The sequence below is a fragment of the Myotis yumanensis genome, unplaced genomic scaffold, assembly GCF_028538775.1.
Source record: "Myotis yumanensis isolate MYYU_CA2020_CCGP unplaced genomic scaffold, mMyoYum1.0.hap1 SCAF_10, whole genome shotgun sequence".
Lineage (NCBI taxonomy): Eukaryota > Metazoa > Chordata > Mammalia > Chiroptera > Vespertilionidae > Myotis > Myotis yumanensis.
The window spans coordinates 45,408,080-45,429,356 of NW_027223761.1; the positions used below are offsets into that span (position 1 = coordinate 45,408,080).

At 48.0% G+C, this 21,277-nt stretch overlaps 1 protein-coding gene and 1 pseudogene across 1 annotated transcript; one reads left to right on the plus strand and one right to left on the minus strand.

Annotated features, from left to right (window-relative positions):
• The first annotated feature begins 6,975 nt into the window (after positions 1-6,975).
• On the plus strand, positions 6,976-8,097 carry LOC139018208 (speckle-type POZ protein pseudogene; annotated as a pseudogene).
• A 5,790-nt stretch (positions 8,098-13,887) lies between these two features.
• LOC139018439 (F-box only protein 31-like) lies at positions 13,888-15,489 on the minus strand. Its single transcript, XM_070427042.1, has 3 exons — positions 14,753-15,489; positions 14,303-14,644; positions 13,888-14,140 (listed from the first exon to the last, which is right to left on the minus strand). The coding sequence occupies exons 1-3, from the start codon at positions 15,487-15,489 to the stop codon at positions 13,888-13,890; spliced, it is 1,332 nt and encodes a 443-aa protein (XP_070283143.1).
• Between the last annotated feature and the right edge of the window lie 5,788 nt (positions 15,490-21,277).

The following is a 21,277-nucleotide window of genomic DNA, read 5'->3' on the forward strand; positions in this document are numbered from 1 at the left end:
TAGAAAAAAAAGAAAAGAAAAAAAGAAGCGGTTGGGAGCTTCAGTCACCTGCCAGCCTGAAAACGGTCCTCAGCCCCTCACCCAGATTGGCCAGGCACCCCAGTGGGGATCCCCACCCTGATCCAGGACACCCTTCAGGGCAAACCAGCCGGCCCCCACCCATGCACCAGGCCTCTATTCTATAGTAAAAGGGTAATATGCCTCCCGGCACCAGGATCAGCGTGACAGGGGGCAGCACCCAAACCCCCTGATCACCCTGCGGCTCTGTGTGTGACGGGGGCAGGGCCACAACCTCCCTATCTGCCCTGCTCTGTGTGTGACAGGGGAAGGCACCTCAAGCCTCCCCCGCCCCCCCCCCCCCCCCCCCGCCGCCCCCACCCGTCCCATGGGCCCTGCTCTGTGTGTGACAGAGTAGAGCCATAACCTCTCCATCGACCCTGCCCTGAGTGTGACAGTGGCGGGGCCCCAACCCCCTGATCAGCCCTGCTCTGTGGGTGATAGAGGGTGGCGCCCCAACCCCCCTCCATGGGCCTTGGTCTCTGTGTAATGGGGTAGAGCCATAACCTCCCCATTGGCCCTGCCCTGAGTGTGACAGGGTGCAGTGCCCCAACCCCCTGATCCGCCCTGCTCTGTGTGTGACAGGGGGCTGTGCGCCAACTCCCCTATTGGCCCTACTCTGTGAGTGACAGGGGGGAGCTCCTCAACCCCCTGATTGGCCCTGCTCTGTGCGTGACAGGGGGTAGCTCTTCAACCCCCTGATTGGCCCTGCTCTGTGCGTGACAGGGGGGAGCTCCCCAACCCCCTGGTTGACCCTGCTCTGTGTGTGGCAGGGTACGGAGCCCCAACCCCCCTGATGGGCCCTGCCCTGTGAGTGACAGGGGGCAGCGCCCCAAGCCCCTGATTGGCCCTGCTCTGTGCGTGACAAGGGGTGGTGCTGCAACCTCCCCATCGAACCTGCCTTGAGTGTGACAGGAAGCGGTGCCCCAACCCCCCAATCGGCCCTACCCTGAGCATGACTGAGGGTGGCATCGGAACCTCCCGATCCGCCCTGCTCTGTGCATGACGGGGCAGTGCCCCAACTCCCCAATCGGCCCTGCTCTGAGCCCAACCAGGGGCTGCACCTAGGGATTGGGCATGCCCTCTGCCACCCGGGAGCAGGCCTAAGCCAGCAGGTTGTTATCTCCCGAGGGGTCCCAGACTGCGAGAGGGCACAGGCTGGGCTGGGGGACCCCCCTTCCCCCCCAGTGCACAAATTTTTGTGCACCAGGCCTCTAGTATAAAATAAATATCAAAAATATAAGTCTTTGTTTTACTATGGTTGCAAAGATCAAAAAATTTCTATATGTGACACAGCACCAGAATTAAGTTAGGGTTTTTCAAAATGCTGGCACGCCAAGCTCAAAAGGTTCACCATCACTGGTGTAGGGGGACCCAATACAGGCTCAGATATATTTTTTCTCCCAGCAGGAACCTCTCTTCCCAGGTGTGTGGACCTGATATTGAGAGTTGTGTCCCAATTCCCCGCTTCCCAGCCCGTCCTACTCTGTTTTGAGGAGGAGGAGGGTAAAGGAAGGAAGAAATAAAACAATAAACGGGCACAGGGAGAAGAGCCCCGCAATGCACATAGATGCCAAAGACTTGTGTTGGGAAGCTCTCTGTCCCGCCACCGAGGAATAAAGGAAGTTCAGTTGGAGTCTGAGTCAGAGGAGTCCCCTGAGGTGATGAGCTGGAGCTGCTGGCATCTTCATTGCTACTGCTGGGGTCTGAGGAGCTGCTGCTTTCTGCCTTTCCCCCATGTTCCTTCTTTTCCTCAGATCCCCGTGAGGAATGAGCACAGTCCCATTTGTCTCTGAAGATGCCATCCCAGGAGCCTGTGGCCCTGCTGTTTAAAATAGCCCGCAGCCTTAGTGCCAAAGCACTGGCTCTGCTTTATGGAGATAATGTATCTGTTAGATAAGCTTTCATAAGGAATGAGCGCTATTGCTTTTGGCCATGAATTATCTGTTAAAAAATAAACAATATATAAGATGTCTTTATTTTTTTGTGTGATTAATCACTATGCTTTAATTATGTTCAATTTGTAACAATGAAATTGGGAGTCACCACAACATGAGGAACTGTATTAAAGGGTCGCAGCATTAGCAAAGTTGAGAACACTGGTATAAGGTTAATTTCTACCTCAATTGCTGGCTCCTACCTAGCCTGGCCCTGGACTGGGCTTTGGCAGGAGGCAAACAACTGATGAATTTCTCTCACATTGATAATTTCTGTCTTTCCCTCTCTCCCCAACTATCTCGAAACATCAGTGGAAAATTATCCTTGGGTGAGGATTAAAAAAACAAACAAAGGTGGGTAAGCTGGTCAGAAGGTCAAATCTTCAACCTGCATGCAAGCGGAACCACCCAAATGGTCGGGACTGAATGTTGGAGAGCACCTCCAGGAAGGCCGTGGGGGATGGTGCTTCCACATTCTGGAAGGTCTTCTGGACTCTAGAGAATCGCATGAAGTATTTCTCCTCCAGACAGATGAACCCGAAGTGGTTGTCATCAAACAGGATGAAGACTCCAGGGAAGCGCCTGGAGTAGGTGATGCGATGGAATCTAACACTGTAAACTCCATAGAAACACATCCTGCAGGTTCGGGGGTAGTTCTGGCCTTCTGAGCGCACACCCACAGGCAGAACAAACGAAACAGACTGCTCCTCCGAAGCTGCAGCCCCGGACTCCCCAACGCTGGGCTGGGCAGGGCTCTGCCAGCCAGGACCCTCGCTTTCCTCAGTCCCGTTTTCTTGCTGCTGCTGCTGCTGCTGCTGCTGCTGCTGCTGCTGCTGCTGCTGCTTCCGAATCACCTGCTTGTCAATCTCCTGGACCACGTGGGAGAGCTCCTTGAAGTTGCGGAAGATCTCGCCATCTCGCAGCTGGATGCGGCGCCTGAGGTGGATCTCTAATATCTCAATGGACTCTCCCGTGATCTTCGTGACCCTGGCATACTTCCCATGGAAGCTGAGCATGGCAATCGTAGGGCCGAAGCCATCGAATTTGCCGTGGAAGAGGCCTGGCCTGATGAGGTCGTCCGGGTGGCTGGGCGGGAGGTAGAAGCGGCGGTAGGTCAGGCAGTAGCCATACATCTGGCTCTCCTCCGACAACAGCACCACGCGACCAAAGGCCCGGCAGTCATGAGGCCGTCTGTCCTTCTCCAACAGCACCAGGCCCTGTTCTCCCCTAAGCGGCGTTGGTGAATCCTTTCGGTGGTCTCTCCTGATCCACTGGATGCTGACCCTGTCCTTCTGAATCTGCATGTGGCGGCTGTGGGAAAAGCTGTAGATGGCATCCATGTACTCCATCCACTGTGGCTGATTTCCCCGCCATCAGGCGAATTCTAAATGAGGGCGAGGATTGAATTGGGCCATGAAGATGGGTGTTAAGGGAAGGCCTGTAGGTCCAACCAGTAATGCAGAAGCCGTCCAGCACTACATTCAGCAGTGTTCCATAGCTATTATCTAGTTGCCACAAACCCAAAATGTTTCTGTATGGGAAGATCTTTGCATAGACTTCTCGATAAGGCATACCGATCATGTCCAGGTTCTGCAAGATTTCACGAACGCCATACTCCTCCTGGCAGCGCCGTCTCCAGATGCTGTCGTTGTGCAGGATGTGGCGGAATTTGGTGCAGGCCTGGGCCAGGCTGGCAAGGTCAGTGCCCGGGAGCAAGGTGAAGATCTCCACCAGCATCTCCACAGGCAGGTCCTGCAGTGAGCAGTGCGGGGGTGGCATGGGACTCGCGATTCCTCCACTCCCCCCACAGCACCACGCTGCCGTGTCCACCTCGAGGTGCTTTTCTGCGGGGGCGGGCTTGCCTTCGGCTGCTGCCTTCTCAGCTGGGCCCTGGCATTTCTGAAGACACCGACATCCCCGCGAAGAGCACAAGCCGCAGAAGCAAGCGCACTCCTCCATGCCTCCACGTGTAACAGCCACCACAGTGTGGGCCATCATGCCTCAGCAGGGTTTTAAGCTGGCTGGGTCCGCCCTCAAGTCCAGCCACAACCCCCCAGGGCCTAGAAACCGCCCCTCAGAGAGGAGCCAATTGTAGGACTTTAAAGCCAAAACCATTAACAGTTCCCCTTTCCCAGTGCCCCTCCCTGTCCTCCCGCCCTAGCCCCAGGCAGTTATTAATCTCCTTTCTGTAGGGAGATTCCTCCAGGGATATCCCTATTGGGGGGGGGAGGCGAGGGGGTGGCATTTCATAGAAATGCAGTCAAAAAATACCACAACCTTGGTACGTCTACACAATGGAATACTATGCTGTGGTAAAAAAGAAGGAACTCTTGCCATTTGCAACAGCATGGATGGAACTGGAGAGCATTATGCTAAGTGAAATTAGCCAGACGGAGAAAGATAAATACCACATGATCTCACTCATTTGTGGAATATAGAGAACAACATAGACTGATGAACAGGGACAGATCCAAAGACAGAAAAACAGTAATCAGACCATCAATCCCCAGAGGGAAAGCAGGGGAGGGTGGGGGTAAGGGGAAGAGATCAATCAAAGGACTTGTGTGCATGCATATAAGGCAAACCAATGACATGGACAACAGGGGATGAAAACTTGAGTGTGTGTGTGAGGGGGGGGGGAGATTGAGGGTTATTGGGGGGATGAGGACACATTTGTAAATCCTTAACCAATAAAGAAATTAAAGATTAAAAAAATAAAATTAAAAAAAGCATTCATGAGAATGTTTAAAGATTGGAGCCCTGAAACATTGCTAGTGGAAATGTAAAATAGCGGGGCCACGTTGGAAAACAAGAGTCACCCGACGGCCCAGAAGTTCCACTTGTAGGTACATACCCACAAGAAAAGGAAACATGTTCACACAAAAAAACTTGTACACAATGTTCGCAGCGGCGTTATTCATGAAGGCCTCAAACCAGAAACAACCCGAATACTCATCAACTGATGAATGGGTAAACAAAATGTGGTATACCCTTGCACTAGAATATAGCATACATAAAACTTTAAAATGTTATGCTGAGTGAAAAAAAGCCAGTCACAATTTAGATGTCTTTAAATAGAGACACACATAATACAAGATGATGTACTAACTGACAGATGGGCAAGCTATGACCAGAGGCTGGAAGGAGACTAGCTCTGCCTTTTGGCCAACAATAATGTGTTAGTACTTGATAGTACGTAGAGAGTTTCTGCTCTATTATAGAACATGAAGGGAATTTACTCTAAGCATGTCATATCTGTCATGTTAGTCAGAAAGTAATTTGTTTTTAGAATGCAATGACAAATCTATACTTGCCGATAATAAAATTAATGGATTATGCAATAGAAATATGAACAATTTTATGAAGAGCTTATTGATGGCAAAGAAAATTAAAGAGCAAAGAAACAGGAAAAGATGCTACTCTAATTACCAATGGGAAGAAAGCAATTGTGTTCACAAGAATCATTTTGTACACATGAGATTGATGAGATTTTTGTAAATTTGATAAATGTACCCAAGTATTGGATAATTTGTGATTTCTTTTAAGTGGTGGAAAGGAAAAGTAGTTGGATTTTTAGGGAGTGTTCCCTATGGGTCTACTCCAGGGACTATATTGAAGTGTAAATACATTAGACTACAGGGGAGAGGAACCTTTTTCTGCCAAGGGCCATTTATATATTTCTGACATCATTTGAACGCCATACAAAAGGTAATGAAATTATTGACAATTAGGCTGCTGCAATTTGGTCAAACCTTTAAATTACCCCTGTGCCTTGGGCGGGCCAGACCAAATGATTTTGGGGCCTTATACGGACCTCAGGCAGGACGTTCCCCACCTGTGGATCAAGGATCACTTTAAGAAATGGCCGGCACTCCCCAAAAACTCAATAAATATTACTAAATGAATCGTGGATACTGTTGAGCATCTGTCTACTGTGGTAGCATTTATGGTTTATTTATTTTATTTTTATTTTAGAAAGGGAGAGGAAGAGAGACATAGAAACATCAATGAAGAAAGAGAATCACTGAATTGCTGCCTCCTACAAGCCCTGCACTAGGGATTGAGCCTGCAACGTGGCCATATACCTTGACCTGGTCGCTCAAGCACTGAGCCACGCCAGCAAAACAGCATTTCTGTTTTAGATGCATCTTTCAGACAGTTGTTTTCAGATGCAAAGCCTGGATGTTGTAGAGAGTATGAAGCGAATGCATAAGGACAGGTACCAGCAGCTATAAGCCCTACTCTGAGATATTTCCTGTTAGACAAGACAACTTCGTCTGCCAGAAGCCAGTCCATCCTTGTTGCTTGACACAGTCGCTGCAGGGAAGAAACATCTGCACAGCATATGTTTCAAGGGACCTGGTGTATATGGCATACTGTTTTTAATATGTTTGCTCCCCTTCTTAGTGCTATGTGTTTTAACCAGGGTCACCTCTCCCAGAAAAGTTGTTTCCCCAGGTGGGAATTTTTCCCTGGGGTTAGGGATGAACAGGACTAAGGAAGGGAATAAATCAGTAAAACCTCTTAACTAAGTGCCAGGCGGGTAGTTAATCACCTTAACTATGAAGAATCGTGCTCAAGCTGCATAATCTTTACTTAGGATAATCTCCTTCACTTACTTCCTTGTAGCTTACCAGCACAGTAGAGTAGTGACCTTGGAATGGAGATAACAAACGCCCTAACCTTTGGAACAGAATGGGTAGGATTAAAATCAAATGGTATAAACACAGATGTAACAGGAGAATAAAGAGAAAACCTGGCTAGAGAACCTGGCTAGAGAAGCTGGCTATGCTGATCATCTGAGCGCTGTCTCCAGGTCATTCCTGCTTTGCCGATGCCGTCCACACCTTTGGGAACCCCTGGACCTGCTGGGGCTGGACCCCAACATCCATCTTCCCAATACTGACTTAACGTGGGTGAAAAGAGAACAGAAATCTTTGTCCTCTGACTTTGGAAATCTTGTTTAAGCTTCAAACTTGCAATGTCAAGGGTTCCAAGTCCGCCACCTCCAGCAGAAATGTCAGTGGCCCAGTAGCTGAGAGCTGGTGCCACACTGAGATCAAGGTGGTGAAATCCTCCCACATGTGGACCATCGGTAACTTTAGCTTTTGCCGGCAGGAAGTCGTGAAGTCATTCAAAGTTCAGCCTTTCATCAGAAGCCATTGATCAACTGAAATGGTGTTTGAGAGTATACCCAAAAGGAGTAGGTGAAGAAAGCAAAGATTACCTGTCACTTTACCTGTTTCTGGTCAGTTCTCCAAAGCATATATTTTTGGCAAATTTCAAACTCTCCATCCTGAATGACAAGGGAGAAGAAATCAAATCTTTGGAGAGTCACCAGGCATATAGCTTTGTACAAGGCAAAGACTGGGGATTCAAGAAACTCATCCCGAGAGATGTTCTTTTGGATGAAGACAATAGTCTTCTCCCTGATGACAAGCTGACCCTCCTCTGTGAGGTGAGTGTGGTGCAAGATTCCGTCACCATTTCTGGCCAGAGTGCCACGAAGATGGTGAAGGTACCTGAGTGCCAGGTGGCCGATGAGCTAGGAGGGCTTTGGGAAAATTCCTGGTTCACAGACTGTTGTTTTTGTGTTGCTGGCCAGGAAGTCCGGGCTCACAAAGCTATCTTAGCAGCTCGTCCTCCAGTGTTTAGGGCCATGTTTTCACACTCAATGGAGGAGAGCAACGAGAACCGGATTGAGATCATTGACACGGAGCCTGGAGTTTTTAAGGAAATGATGTGCTCCATTTCCACGGGGAAGGCTCTGAACCGGGACAAAATGGCTGATGGTTTGCTGGCAGCTGCTGAGGAATATGCCCTGGAGCGTTTGAAGGTCACGTGTGAGGAAGCCCTCAGCAGACACCTCTCTGAGGAGAATGCTGCAGAAATGCTCACCTTGGCTGACCTCCACAGTGCTCATCAACTGAAAACTCGGGCAGTGGGTTTCACCCACTCTCATGCTGAGGCTGTCTTGGAGACCCAGGGGTGGCAGGCAATGGTGGGGTCCCATCCCCACTTGGTGGCTGAGATGCCCCGCTCTCTGGCTTCAGCACAGGGCGCCTGACTGGGACCCCCATGCAAGCGCCTGAAGCAGTCCTGAGATCCTGCCTGTTGTAAGACTCCTTTGATTTTCCAGAAGCAGCAGCCACTGTTGCTGCCACTGAGCATATGGTAGACAGCGCAACCTGTGGAGTTTTCGTCTGCTGTCGGGGGAAGTCTGCATCTCGGCTCAAGGTATTTAGTTTTATTATTTTCCTGAAAGAAATCATTTTTTCAAATATATCTTTACTGATTTCAGAGAGGAAGGGGTAGGGAGAGAGGGAGAAACATCAGCAATGAGAGTGAATCTCCCGTAAGCTGATTCCTGCATGCACCCTACTGGCGATCAAACCCACAACCAAGGCATCTACCCTGACCACCAATGGATCCTGGACCCCCTGGGTCATAGATGGACACACACCACTGAGCAACACTGGCCAGGCTAAGCATATTTTCTTCCATAGATTTGTAGAGGGAGTGCAAAGGAGGGAAGGAAAGACAGAGACAGAGACTCTGAGAAAGAGGAAGAGAAAGAGGTCCAATGCCCAGACAGATGCATTGCAAGGGATGGAAACGGCAACCCAGAAATGCACCCTTGAGTGGAATCAAACCCCTGACCCTTCAGGTCTGAGCCAAAGCTCTAAACACTGAGACACTGACCAGGGTGAGGTCAGGCTTACATTGGGCCATAAACATTCAAATTTAGACAAATGCTCAACTGTCTGTCTTTAGGGATTTGCTTGTTCTGCAGATGTTGCGGTCATCCCGCACTTTACTAGATGTGACAACCAACACCGCTCATGTTGTTGTAGCTCACAATAAAGTAACATCTTAAAAGACCAACTCTTGACTCAGGACTTTATATGCAACGGGTCCACATGATTTCTTTTTCTTTTTGCAGTGAGTATTAATTTGCAGCCGGGGAGAACTAATAGACTTGTCTTCCTACCTGAGGTTTGATCAGCCTTTGTGTGGGATGTGTGTGCAAATGTCTCTCTCGGATCTGCGTGTTTTTATCACTGGGGTGCTGAGACTTTACCTCTGGGAGACATGACTGGGAGATAGAAGTGGGAGACATTGGAATTGGGCTGCTGGAATCTGTGGTGATGATGGGAAAGAGAGGAACAGGAGTTTCCAGAAGGGCCTCTTCTTGGCTGTGCTAAAACCCACATCCCCTACAATGTCTCTGCCACCTCCCCACTCTCACTGCAATATGTGCCCTAACCTATTGGCTGAGTAGGGACATTCCTGGGTTATGAAGGCGAAAGTGTGACCTTTATAAATGTAGCTCAAAGTTCCTTATATGTAAAATTTCTTCCTGCTCCTTCTCTCTCCGTCTCAGGCCTAACTTTTCCTTTAGTCACTTTTAACTAGAAATAGATTAGGAATCATTCTACATGCTGGGGAACACCAGTATCTAAGAAAGGCATTTTCCTAATACGCCATCAATTATGACAAATATGTTACCCTTTCTTTGCTTTTAGTTTCCTTTCATGCCATGAAGATCCATTGACTATATTATTAAATATGATGATAACATTCAAAACATCAGTATTGGTTTGTGCTTTACTCAGTTTGTGAAAATCTCCACGCATGATGCATGGCATCGAATATGTTCTCTGGATTTTGCTCTATTTCTAAACTGTCATCAGGAACGATAATAATAGATGACAGGGGTGTCTGGAAAAGTACAATTAAATGCAAGAAGTTGGCTGATTTCATGCAGCATCATATTCTTCAGGTCCATACATGCTGCCCCAAAGTTTCAGAGGCCCCTCTTTACAGCTGTGTAGTATTCCATTTTGTCAATGTCCCACAGCTTTTTTTTCTTTTATCCATTTGCCTACTGATGGCCACTTGGGCTGTTTTTAAATCTTAGTTATTGGGGAACAGAAATGAAGGAGAAAATAGACAAATGGAACCGAGTCAAAATAAGAAGCTTCTGCACAGCAAAAGAATCATGATCAAAAAGAGAAAGGACCCTTCCATGTGGGAGAAAATATTTGCCAATGTTACCTCTCATATGGGGTTAATATGCAAATTATATAAAGTCCTCATACAGGACAACAAAAACAATCCAACAAAAATGGGCTGATGGGCCGATTAGACATCTCTCCACTAGAATGACCAAGTTGTGGTACAATCATAGAGTGGAATACCCTGAGACAAAATAAGAAAAACAAGTGCTACACACAGAGGAGTGCATAAAGCTACCCAAAATACTTTTCTTTAATTCTTTAATTTTAAATATATTGTCTATTGATTTCAGAGAGTAAAGGAGAGAGAAAGAGAGAGAGAGGGAGAGAGAGAGAGAGAGAGAGAGAGAGAGAGATAGAGAGAGAGAGATATCAATGGTGAGAGGGAAGTATTGATTGGCTGCTTCCTACTGCTAATGCCTCTGACTGGGGATCAAACCTGCAACCTGGGTATGTGCCATGCCTGGGAATTGAACTGTGACGGGCTGGTTAATAGGTTGACCCTCAATGACTAAGTCAGTCTGCCTGGGCTCACCAACATACTTTTAAACAATGAAAGTACACACCAAAGGTGTATACTACATATGTGATTTTATTGATATGAATTTAAAGAAATGATCGTTAGAAACAAGGCATATTAATCACCAGCATATGGCTACCTTTTTGGGAGAGGGGGTTGTACTTGGGACAGGGTAGGCAGACCTTGAAACAAGAAATATGAGTATGTTACATTTGTGTTATGAAATAGAACATTCTTTTGATAATTTCTTCACCAATATCCATAATATTAAGAAACCTCTGGACAGGGAAACTATATTTTTGGGTCAGTATCATTTAACCGTATCCTTTCACTATGTTCCCAAATATTATTTCATTTAAGGTTTCCTACCTTCTGGATTCCAAGGACTTTTAAGAGCATTATCTCCCCAGTTTGATACATATAGAGACACAACATTGCTATCAGTTACCAGCAATTTCTAAGATGTAGGGAGTCAGCTCAAATGACCTTTTTATTTTATCTCACACTGAAAAAAACATTCATATTCCTGATAAAATATGAAGCTTTGCTATAATTTCAAAAATATGCTCAATGTCAATGACACTCGATTCTTTAGTTGTGTCGCCTAACATATAGCTACAGTTTGGAATTTGTTTTTCAACATAACTCTACACCACTCAAAGCTTATCACATCATACAATTAAAGTGGGTTAGTGAAATTATTTTTAAATTATGCATCCAAACAGCTATACAGAAAGCATGCTATGAGAGTAAAATATGTAAAGGAAGGGGAAATAAAGATATGGAGGAGAATAAAAGAATGAAGACACATTTAGGGAAAATGGAAAGAACAGATCAGAGGCATCTAAGAGTTTTGGGGCTTGTACCTGATTCTGTGCTTTCTGTATTTTTCATCTTGGTAAAATTAAACACACACACACACACACACACACACATGAATACAGAATGAAAACCAGGCTGCAGCCAGGCCCAGCTGCCACCTGCTGGCTGACATCTATACCACCACTCTCTGCTGGGCCTCTGCAGCATGGCCACCACCAGGCAGGTCAGATGCCCCTGCAAGTGGAGCAGAGGAAAGGGACACCCTTCCAGGTGCTCAGACACATCACCCAGCACTCCTCCTGGGTCCACTATGAGTGGATGATAGAAATTGTGTGTTCAATAATAATACATATTATGCAGTGAAAACATTAATATAAACACATAGGCATTTTCTGACTAGGTTATATAGTTTATTTTAAACGTATTATGAATCAGCATAATTTCAACAGTTTCAAGTCCTTTAAACGTGAGTTTGAAAGTCTGAAGCAAGACAAGCACATGTCACTGCTATTACTTAACATTGTTCTGAATATTCCAACCAACACTTTTAGAAAGAGAAAGGATTAGAGGTATGAAACATGTCAATGCTGCCTTTTTTTGTAAAATGTACTTTATCTAGAAAAACACTTAATAATTCACTAAGATATCTATATCTAAATGCTGAAAATTTAAGGGTTTTCATATAAAAATGACACAGGTATTGTATTTTGCTTATATTCATGAGAACACCACATGGAAATAGCCAGGAATATACAGGGGGAAAGGATTTCATTTAATTTCACCTTAAATAGATGTTCGAATATATCTGCCAACCAAATAACCAAAGCAACGTGGTGCAGCCACAATAATTCGCAGGCAGACCAGCAGAACAGAACAGTGTATATTTGCACTTATATCTTTCTATGTATCTATGTATGTACCTATCCACATACCTCATGTTTTTGTTCATCCTCACCTGAGGATATTTTTCCCATTGCTTTTAAGAGAGAGAGAAACCTTTGTGAGAGACAAATTTGTTGGTTGCCTCCCAAACACACCTCGACTGTGGGCAGGGATCAAACCTGCTACCCAGGTAGGTGCTCGTGATCAGGAATTGAACTCAAGACCCTTCCAAGTGTCGGCCAATGCTCTACACACTGAGGACAGTGTAGGAGTCACAGGTTCACTGTGGCCCCCCAACCACCTTTGGCAGACAGAAAATAAGGAAAGTAAAACTTATTTCTTCACAAATACGCAGTCCAGTGCAGTGCGCTTCTAACAGCTGCCCAATCATCTCTGTTTGTTTCAAGATACTTCATTGCTTGGGGCTCCTAGAGGGAGTTGTACTGATGGCGTAGGGCAGTGATGGCGAACCCATGATAAGCGTGTCAGAGTTGACAGGCGAACTCATTTTTTGGTTGATTTTTCTTTGTTAAATGGTGTTTAAATATATAAAATAGATATCAAAAATATAAGTCTGTTTTACTATGGTTGCAAATATCAAAACATTTCTACATGTGCCAAGGCACCAGAGCTCAGTTAGGGTTTTTCAAAATGCTGGCACGCCGAGCTCAAAAGGTTGGCCATCCCTGGTGTAGGGGGACCCAATACAGGCTCAGATATATTTCTTCTCCCAGCAGGAACCTCTCTTCCCACATGTGTGGACCTGATATTGAGAGTTGTGTCCCAATTCCATGCTTGCCAGCCCGTCCTACTCTGTAAGAGGAGGAGGAAGGGAAAGGAAGAAGCAAAGCAATGAACAGAGACATGGAGAAGAGCCCTGCAATGTACATAGATGCCAAAGACTTCTGCTGGGAAGCTCTCTGTCCTGCCACCTAGGAATGAACAAAGCTCAGTTGGAGTCTGAGTCAGAGGTGTCCCCCGAGGTGATGAGCTGGAGCTGCTGGCATCTTCTTCGCTACTGCTGGGGTCTGAGGAGCTGCTGCTTTCTGCCTTTCCCCCATGTTCCTTCTTTTCTTTAGATCCCCAAGAGGAATGAGAACAGTCCCCATTTGTCTCTGAAGATGCCATCCCAGGAGCCTGTGGCCCCTGCTGTTTAAAATAGCCCGCAGCCTTAGTGCCAAAGCACTGGCTATGCTTTATGGAGATAATGTATCTGTTAGATAAGCTTCCATAAGGAATGAGCTCTATTGCTATTGGCCATGAGTTCAATGTTAATAAATAAACAATATATATTAACTAAGATGTCTTTATTTTTTTGTGTGATTAATCACTATGCTTTAGTTATATTCAGTTTGTAACAATGAAATTAGGGGTCACCACAACATGAGGAACTGTATTAAAGGGTCGCAGAATTAGCAAGTTTGAGAACACTGATCTAAGGTTTATTTCTACCTCAATTGCTGGCACCTACTGAGCCTGGCCCTGGTCTGGGCTTGAGCAGGAGGCAAACAGCTGATGTGTTTCCCTCACATCGATTATTTCTGTCTTTCCCTCTCTCCCCCACTATCTCGAAACATCAATGGGAAATTATCCTCAGGTGAGGACTAAAAAAACAAACAAAGGTGGGTAAGCTGGTCAGAAGGTCAAATCTTCAAAGTGCACCCCAGGTGCTCCTCCCAGAGGGTCGGGACTGAATGTTGGAGAGCACCTCCAGGAAGGCCTGTGGGGATGGTGCCTCCACATTCTGGAAGGTCTTCTGGACTCTGCCGAACAGGATGAAGTATTCCATCTCCAGACCGATGAACCCAAAATGGTTCTCATCGAACAGGATGAAGACTCCAGGGAAGCGCCTGGAGTAGGTGATGGAATGGTCGGTACCACTGTGCACACCATAGAAACACATCCTGCAGGTTCGGGGGTAGTTCTGGCCTTCTGAGCGCACACCCACAGGCAGAACAAACGGAACAGGCTGCTCCTCCGAAGCTGCAGCCCCGGACTCCCCGACGCTGGGCTGGGCAGGGCTCTGCCAGCCATGGCCCTCGCTTTCCTCAGTCCCGTTTTCTTGCTGCTGCTGCTGCTGCTGCTGCTCCCGGATCACCTGCTTGTCAATCTCCTGGACCACGTGGGAGAGCTCCTTGAAGTTGCGGAAGATCTCGCCATCTCGCAGCTGGATTCGGCGCATGAGGTGGATCTTTAATGTCTCCATGGACTCTCCCGTGATCTTTGTGACCCTGGCATACTTCCCATGGAAGCTGAGCATGGCAATCATAAGGCCGAAGTTATCGTATTTGCCGTGGAAGAGGCCTGGCCTGAGGAGGTCGTCCGGGTGGCTGGGCAGGAGGTAGACGCGGCTGTAGGTCAGGCAGTAGCCATACACCTGGCTGTCCTCCTCCACCAGCACCAAGTATCTGTTGGTCAGGCAGTCATGAGGCCGTCTGTCCTTCTCCAACAGCACCAGAACCCGTTCTCCCCTAAGCCGTGTTGGTGAATCCTTTCGTTGGTCTCTCCTGATCTACTGGATGCTGACCCTGTCCTTCTGAATCTGCATGTGGTGGCTGTGGGAAAAGCTGTAAATGTCGTCTATGTACTCCACCGTGGCTGATTTCCTCTCTGTCAGGCGAATTCTAAACGAGGGCTTGAATTGCATTGGGCCATGCACAGGGGTGTTATGGTCAGATTTGAACGTCCAACCAGTAATGCAGAAGCCGTACAGCACTACATTCAGCAGTGTTCCATAGCTATTATCTAGTTGCCACAAACCCAAAATGTTTCTGAATGGGAAGATCTTCGCATAGACTTCTCGGTAAGACATACCGATCATGTCCAGGTTCTGCAAGTTTTCCCGAAAGCCATACTCCTCCCTGCAGTGCTGTCTCCAGATGCTCTCAGTGTGCAGGATGTAGTGGAATTTGGTGCAGGCCTGGGCCAGGCTGGCAAGGTCGGTGCCGAGGAGCGAGGCGAAGATCTCCACCAGCATCTCCACAGGCAGGTCTTGCAGAGAGCAGTGCGGGCGCGGCATGGGACTCGCGATTCCTCCACTCCCCCCACAGCACCACGCTGCCGTGTCCACCTCGAGGTGCTTTTCTGCCGGGCCCGGCTTGCCCTTGGCTGCTCCCTTCTTAGCTGGGCCCTGGCACTCCTGACGACACCGCATGCACTTGGCCGCTGCAGTCTCAGCTGGGCCCTGGCATTTCTGAAGACACCGACATCCCCGCGAAGAGCCCAAGCCGCAGCGGCAAGCGCACTCCTCCATGCCTCCACGTGTAACAGCCACCACAGTGTGGGCCACCGTGCCTCAGCAGGGTTTTAAGCTGCCTTGGTCCGCCCTAAAGTCCAGCCATGCCCCCCAGGGCCTAGCCACGCCTCCTCAGAGAGGAGCCAATTGTAAGTCTTTAAACCCATACTCATTAACAGTAGCCCCCCTTTCCCAGATCCCCCCTCCTTGTCCTCCCGCCCTAGCTCCAGGCAGTCACTAATCTGCTTTCTGTAGGGATATGCCTCCAGGGATATGCCTGGGGGAGGGCATTTCATAGAAATGCGGTAAAAAAAACAACAACAAAAAACCACAACTGTGGTATATCTACACAGTGGAATACTACACTGGGGTAAAAAAACGGAACTCTTGCCATTTACAACAGCATGGATGGAACTGGAGAGCATTATGCTAAGTGAAATTAGCCAGTCAGAGAAAGATAAATACCACATGATCTCACTCATTTATGGAATATAGAGAACAACATAGACTGATGAACAGGGACAGATCCAAAGACAGAGAAACCGTGATCAGACTATCAATCCCCAGAGAGACAGTAGGGGAGGGTGGGGGTAAGGGGAAGAGATCAATCAAAGGACTTGTGTGCATGAATATAAGCCAAACCAATGAACATGGACAACAGGGGGATGAAAACGGGGGCGGGAGGGGTGCGGGGGGGGGGGGGGGGCTAATGGGGCTATGAAGACACATTTGTAATACCTTAACCAATCAAGAAATTAAAGATAAAATGAAATGAAATAACATAAAATAAAAAACATTCATGAGAATGTTTAAAAATTGGAGCCCTCAAACATTGCTGGTGGAAATGGAAAATAGCGGGGCCACGTTGGAAAACAAGAGTCACCAGATGGCCCAGAAATTCCACTTCTAGGTTCATACCCACAAGAAATGGAAACATGTTCACACAAAAAAACTTGTAGGACGGGTCCAGGTTATATAGTAGCATTCACAGGTTCTAGAAACTAGGATGTGAATATCTTTTAGGGGACTTTTTTTTTTTAGTTTATTATACATGCCAAGCAATTTATTCATTCTCTCAGCCGCAGTTTCCTCCTCTGGAAGTGATATATGCAAATGTATGTAAATGAGAGGCCTGATCTGCTGGCACTGCTAGGTGTGGAAGGCAGGAGCCTGAAGAGCATTTTGTCCTGGACGGATGAGTCCTGACACTACTCTTTCCCAGGTGTGCATCCCCACCAAGTTAGCAGGAGTCCCTGGCAGGGACATGATGGTAGGGAAAGGAACCCCAGCTGGGAACCCTGAGACTTGGGTTCAAATCCCAGCTCTGTCAGCAACTGACAGTGTGACCTCAAGCAAGTCGCTTTCCATATCTGGGACACAGTACAACTTCAAGAAACACATGTAAGTTAGTCCTGCCCTAGGAGAGCACTGGGGAGGCACCTCTTGCCCTGAGGTTTATGATAACAGATGTTTTTATGTCAGTGTCTTCCTATTGGCTAAAGGATCTAGTCTCTCCTAGCAACAAGGGTACATTTTAATTGGAGCCCCGTGGAAGCAGTGACCACTCTCAAAGGAGGTCCAGGCACTGTGGCTTGTGGGGGTGAGGAGAAGAGAGGAAACCTCCTGTTCCACTTGCTTTCTCCTGGGGCCCATTGGTCTAGGCCAGGGTTCAGCCTGTGCTTGAATAACCCGTAAACTAAGAATGCTTTTTACAGATGAGCATTTGCAATTGATGTGATGGGAGGGAACACTAACGTTGAGCCCCAGTTAAGTGAAATGTTATCCTCCAAAAAATTCCATCTTCTCATTAGTTGACTTGTATTACAATTTCGTATTCAATTATTTACTTTGAATTTGGTCCATTAAAATTTTATGGAAATTTGTTTCCTTCCTTGTTATATAAGAACCTACCTAATAGCCTCAATTTGCCTCTTGGCCAGCAAAGCCTCTACCAGCCGCCACTTAATCAGTTGCTCTATGTTCCATCTCAAATCTGTCTTGAGCCATTCATTACTTTGGAGCCAGAAAGAGCTCCCCAGTGTAGGTCTGACAAAATCATTCCTCTGATGAAAACCCAGTGGTTTCTCGGTGCTCTCTGGCTGCCTCTGGCTCCTTGGCTGGCGTACAGCCCTTCCCAGTATGACTCCTGCCTTCCTTCTGAGCTACTTTCTACCCCCTGCAGCCTTCTGAGCTTCTTCCTGTTCCCTAGGACACCTTGCTTCCCCTAGAGCCAGCATTTTATACAAGCTGTTCCCTCTGGCTAAAAATGCCTTTTACCCTACTCCCCTCCACCCAAATCCATTTTCTTGTATATATTATTTCTTACATATATTATTTATTGGTTTCAGAGAGGAAGGGAGAGAGAGAGAGAAACATCACTAATGAGAATCACTGATCAACTGCCTCCTGCATGCCCCCTACTGGGGACCAAGCCTGCAACCTGGGCATGTGCCCTGACCTCCCGGTTCATAGGCTGACACTCAACCACTGAGCCATGCCGGCTGGAAGGATGGTCACATTTTTTAAATGCCTGTGCCCACTAACAGACTGGGAGCCCCAGCTCAAGTCAGTTTGACTCTGCACTGATGCCCTTTGCTTTCCACTGACAACGCTCCTGCCGGGTCCTACCATTTGGGAAGGGAGCAGGCTTCCAGGCAGGGGCTGGGATTACCCATCAGGAACCCCAGTTCATTTCCTTCCCTGGATTGCAGATCAGATCCTTGTCTGTACAATGGAGACAGGGCCCCCTGGCCTGCTGATGGTGTAAGGCCTGGGTCAAAGGTGGGAGTGGAACCTTAGGGGACGTGATGTGGCGGGGGTGCGGGCGGTTGGTAGCTGAGCTTCCAGACACTTTTATCAGTCCTCCACAAGCAACCCCAGACAGACACAAGCTTGGGCACTGGGCTCTGGGCTCTGGGACATTCCAGCCAAAGGTCATTCCTCAGTAGCCAGCTGCCACTGGCCACGGCCTGGACCCTGCCTGCCCATCCCCCTACTTTTCCCTCCCCTGAGCAGGAATAAAAAGAACCTTGGCTGGGAATGCTTCTGGGATGAGCTCAAGTGAGCGTGCATGTCTATGGATATGTTTCTCCAAGAGCATCCATGTATGATCTGGGTCTGTGTGTGCACGCGTAGTCACAAAGGGGTGCTCCTATGTCCCGTGTGTCCGAGCGTGCATGGGTGTGTGGTGACTCTGTGCATGTATAAAGGCAGCAGTGGAGAGGATGGAGGAGAGTCAAGTCCCCTCAGCCCTGACACACTGTGACATCTGGTTCTTTGGGGCTCTCCTGACACTGTGCCCTCCATTCTTACTCCAAAGCGCCCACAGGTTTCAGGCTCCCCATTGACCAGTGCCCTCCCCTCTTCTGTCATGGATCCCATGCTGCTGAGAAAGACCCAGAATCCTGAAATATTAAGATGAATCCTGAGGGTGGTGCAGGGGACATGATCCGTGCTCCACCAGATTCCCTTTGATCACTGCTGTGGACCCCTCTCTGTACTTCTGTTGACTTTTCTTCCAAATCACCTGCCCCTGCAACTCTTCTGGGCTTGCCTAGGGCCACTGAAGACACTTTTCCCCATGTGCACAGTATGGTAAACACCTGGAGTTTATATCCCCCTCCCCCTTCCCTTAGTGACCCACCCCACTGACCCCTAGCCAAGACTAACTGGTGAAAGCCAGCTTCCTCGCTCTGAGCCGGAACAAAGTCCAGGCATCATTTTTGCTCCAGGGACCTGGCTGAGGCTGTTTCTGGTCTGGAATCACAACCTGTTTAGTTTCTTCCCCTTCCTTTTCCGGCTGCCCCAGCTCCCTCTCAAGTTTCTCCTGCAGGCATTTCCTCAATAAACCCTTCTCACAGGATTCCTCACCACCAGGTCTGCTTCTAGGAAACTTGACCTAAAACAGGGCAATGGGCTTAGAAATAGCCCCTCCCACTCCCACTTGGGCAAGCTGTGCTCTTGCCCTTCATCTCTGTGGCCCCATGTACCACCCTACTCCCCGTCTCCCCTGCAGGGGGCGGCCCTCTCTGCAACACCCCCAACAGCCCTGGGGTAGGAAGGTTTTTTAATCCTGCTTGGGTCCCCCTTTCCTGAGAGTGTCTCCTTGGAAAAGGAAGCAGTCCGTGTCGGAAAGCAGGCAAAGAGAAACTTTCAAGGAGAGGCCAGGGAGACAAGAACTGCTCTGCTCACACCCTTCATACTGCCTTCAAGGGGCACAACTAGGGGGCAGATGGGGTTCTGGCTGACAAAGTCTGCACCTTGCCTTTCTCAGAAGAGGCCTCCGGTGGTAGAAAGGGCCCCATTCTGGGAACTGGGAGACCTGGCTCCCCTCCACATCGCCTGGCTGAGCACCTTTGAGAGAGCCCGGTGACTCTCTGAGGGATGCAGTTTTCCCATCGGTGGCGGGCCCGCCTCGGGGCAGGGGAAGCATGGCATTTGGAGCACAAGATCCGAGCCTCAAACCCACTTCTTACGGCATAACACTCCCTGGATGAATGAGCCGGCGGCATCTTCATTTCTTCCTTTGTCCATGTTGATGCCTGCAGGACTGACCTCATGGCAAGTTGGGAGAATTACATGAGATAACGCCTGCCCAGCACTTGGCAGGTCCCTGGCACACGGCGAACTCTGGGAGCAGGTGACTATTTTTGCTCTTGTTGTGTACCAGCCAGGGTTGCGTAACCAGCTGGGTCCTGTGGTCTTGCTGATGTGACACTCACTCCCAAGCTCCGTCAAAGCCAGAGGGCAGGCACAAAGGAGGCACTGGCCGGTGGAGGGGAGTGTAAAGCCTTCGTTCACCCGGTCCCGCCCGCCCTGCCTCCAACGCCTCCCCTGGCTTCAGAGAACAACCACTGAGTCCCCAGGCCAGGGCTGCATGTGCTCGGGTGACTGACAGGCAGGGTCTGTCCTTTACATTTGAAGTGGATAGAAATAATGCAGGCTTAACCTAGTTGTGTTTCTTATGGTTAGAAAATGTATTTATTTTGTTGTATTTCAAAAAAACATGTCTTTCTTTTCAAGTTTTAAAAATTCTGTTGAGATAGAAGTCCCATAAGATTTACCGTCTTGATCACCCTCAAGTGTATGCATCAGGGGCATGAAGTACATTCACATTGTTGCAACATCACCATCTTCAGAACTCTCGCATCTTGCAGAACAGAAACTCTGCACCCATTAAACAATAACTGCCTATTTCGACCTACCCTCTTGTCTTTAAAAAAAAAAAAAAAAAGAATTGTAAGAATTGGAAATAAATAAATATTTATTTATTTGTAATATTTACTAGTGGTTCCCTATGTGTCAGCCACTGTGCTAGGCCTGAAACTCAAGAGGAACTCAAGCTCACCACTGGCTCTGAAGGTTTAGGATTCATAAGCCAGAACAACAATGGAAGATGATTATATTTCATTTCTTCATTCAGCAACTCTCCTGACCCTGTCAAGCCCATGTGGCCAGGAAGCAATAATGGGAGACACCTTCTCACCGCCTGGAGGTGCTCACATTTGGTGCAAGGCTCCCATCCCCCCACCCCACCCCCCATCCAGGGTTCCCCTCCCAGGCAGCTCTGCTTCACCAGGTCCTACCCACCCTCCCACACAGGGAGGCACAAACTGTGTCAAAATGCAGGGCAGCAGGCCCAGCCTGGAGCTCCGGGGAAGGGCATTGGACCCTGGGCTCCAGGTGAGCTCTACTCTAATCTCACCAAAAATTAATTAATTCATTAATATCTATTAAAAAAATAAACTCAGCCCTGGCTGGTGTTGCTGTGAGAATAAACAAGTCATCTTTTCTGTCAAAGAACAGC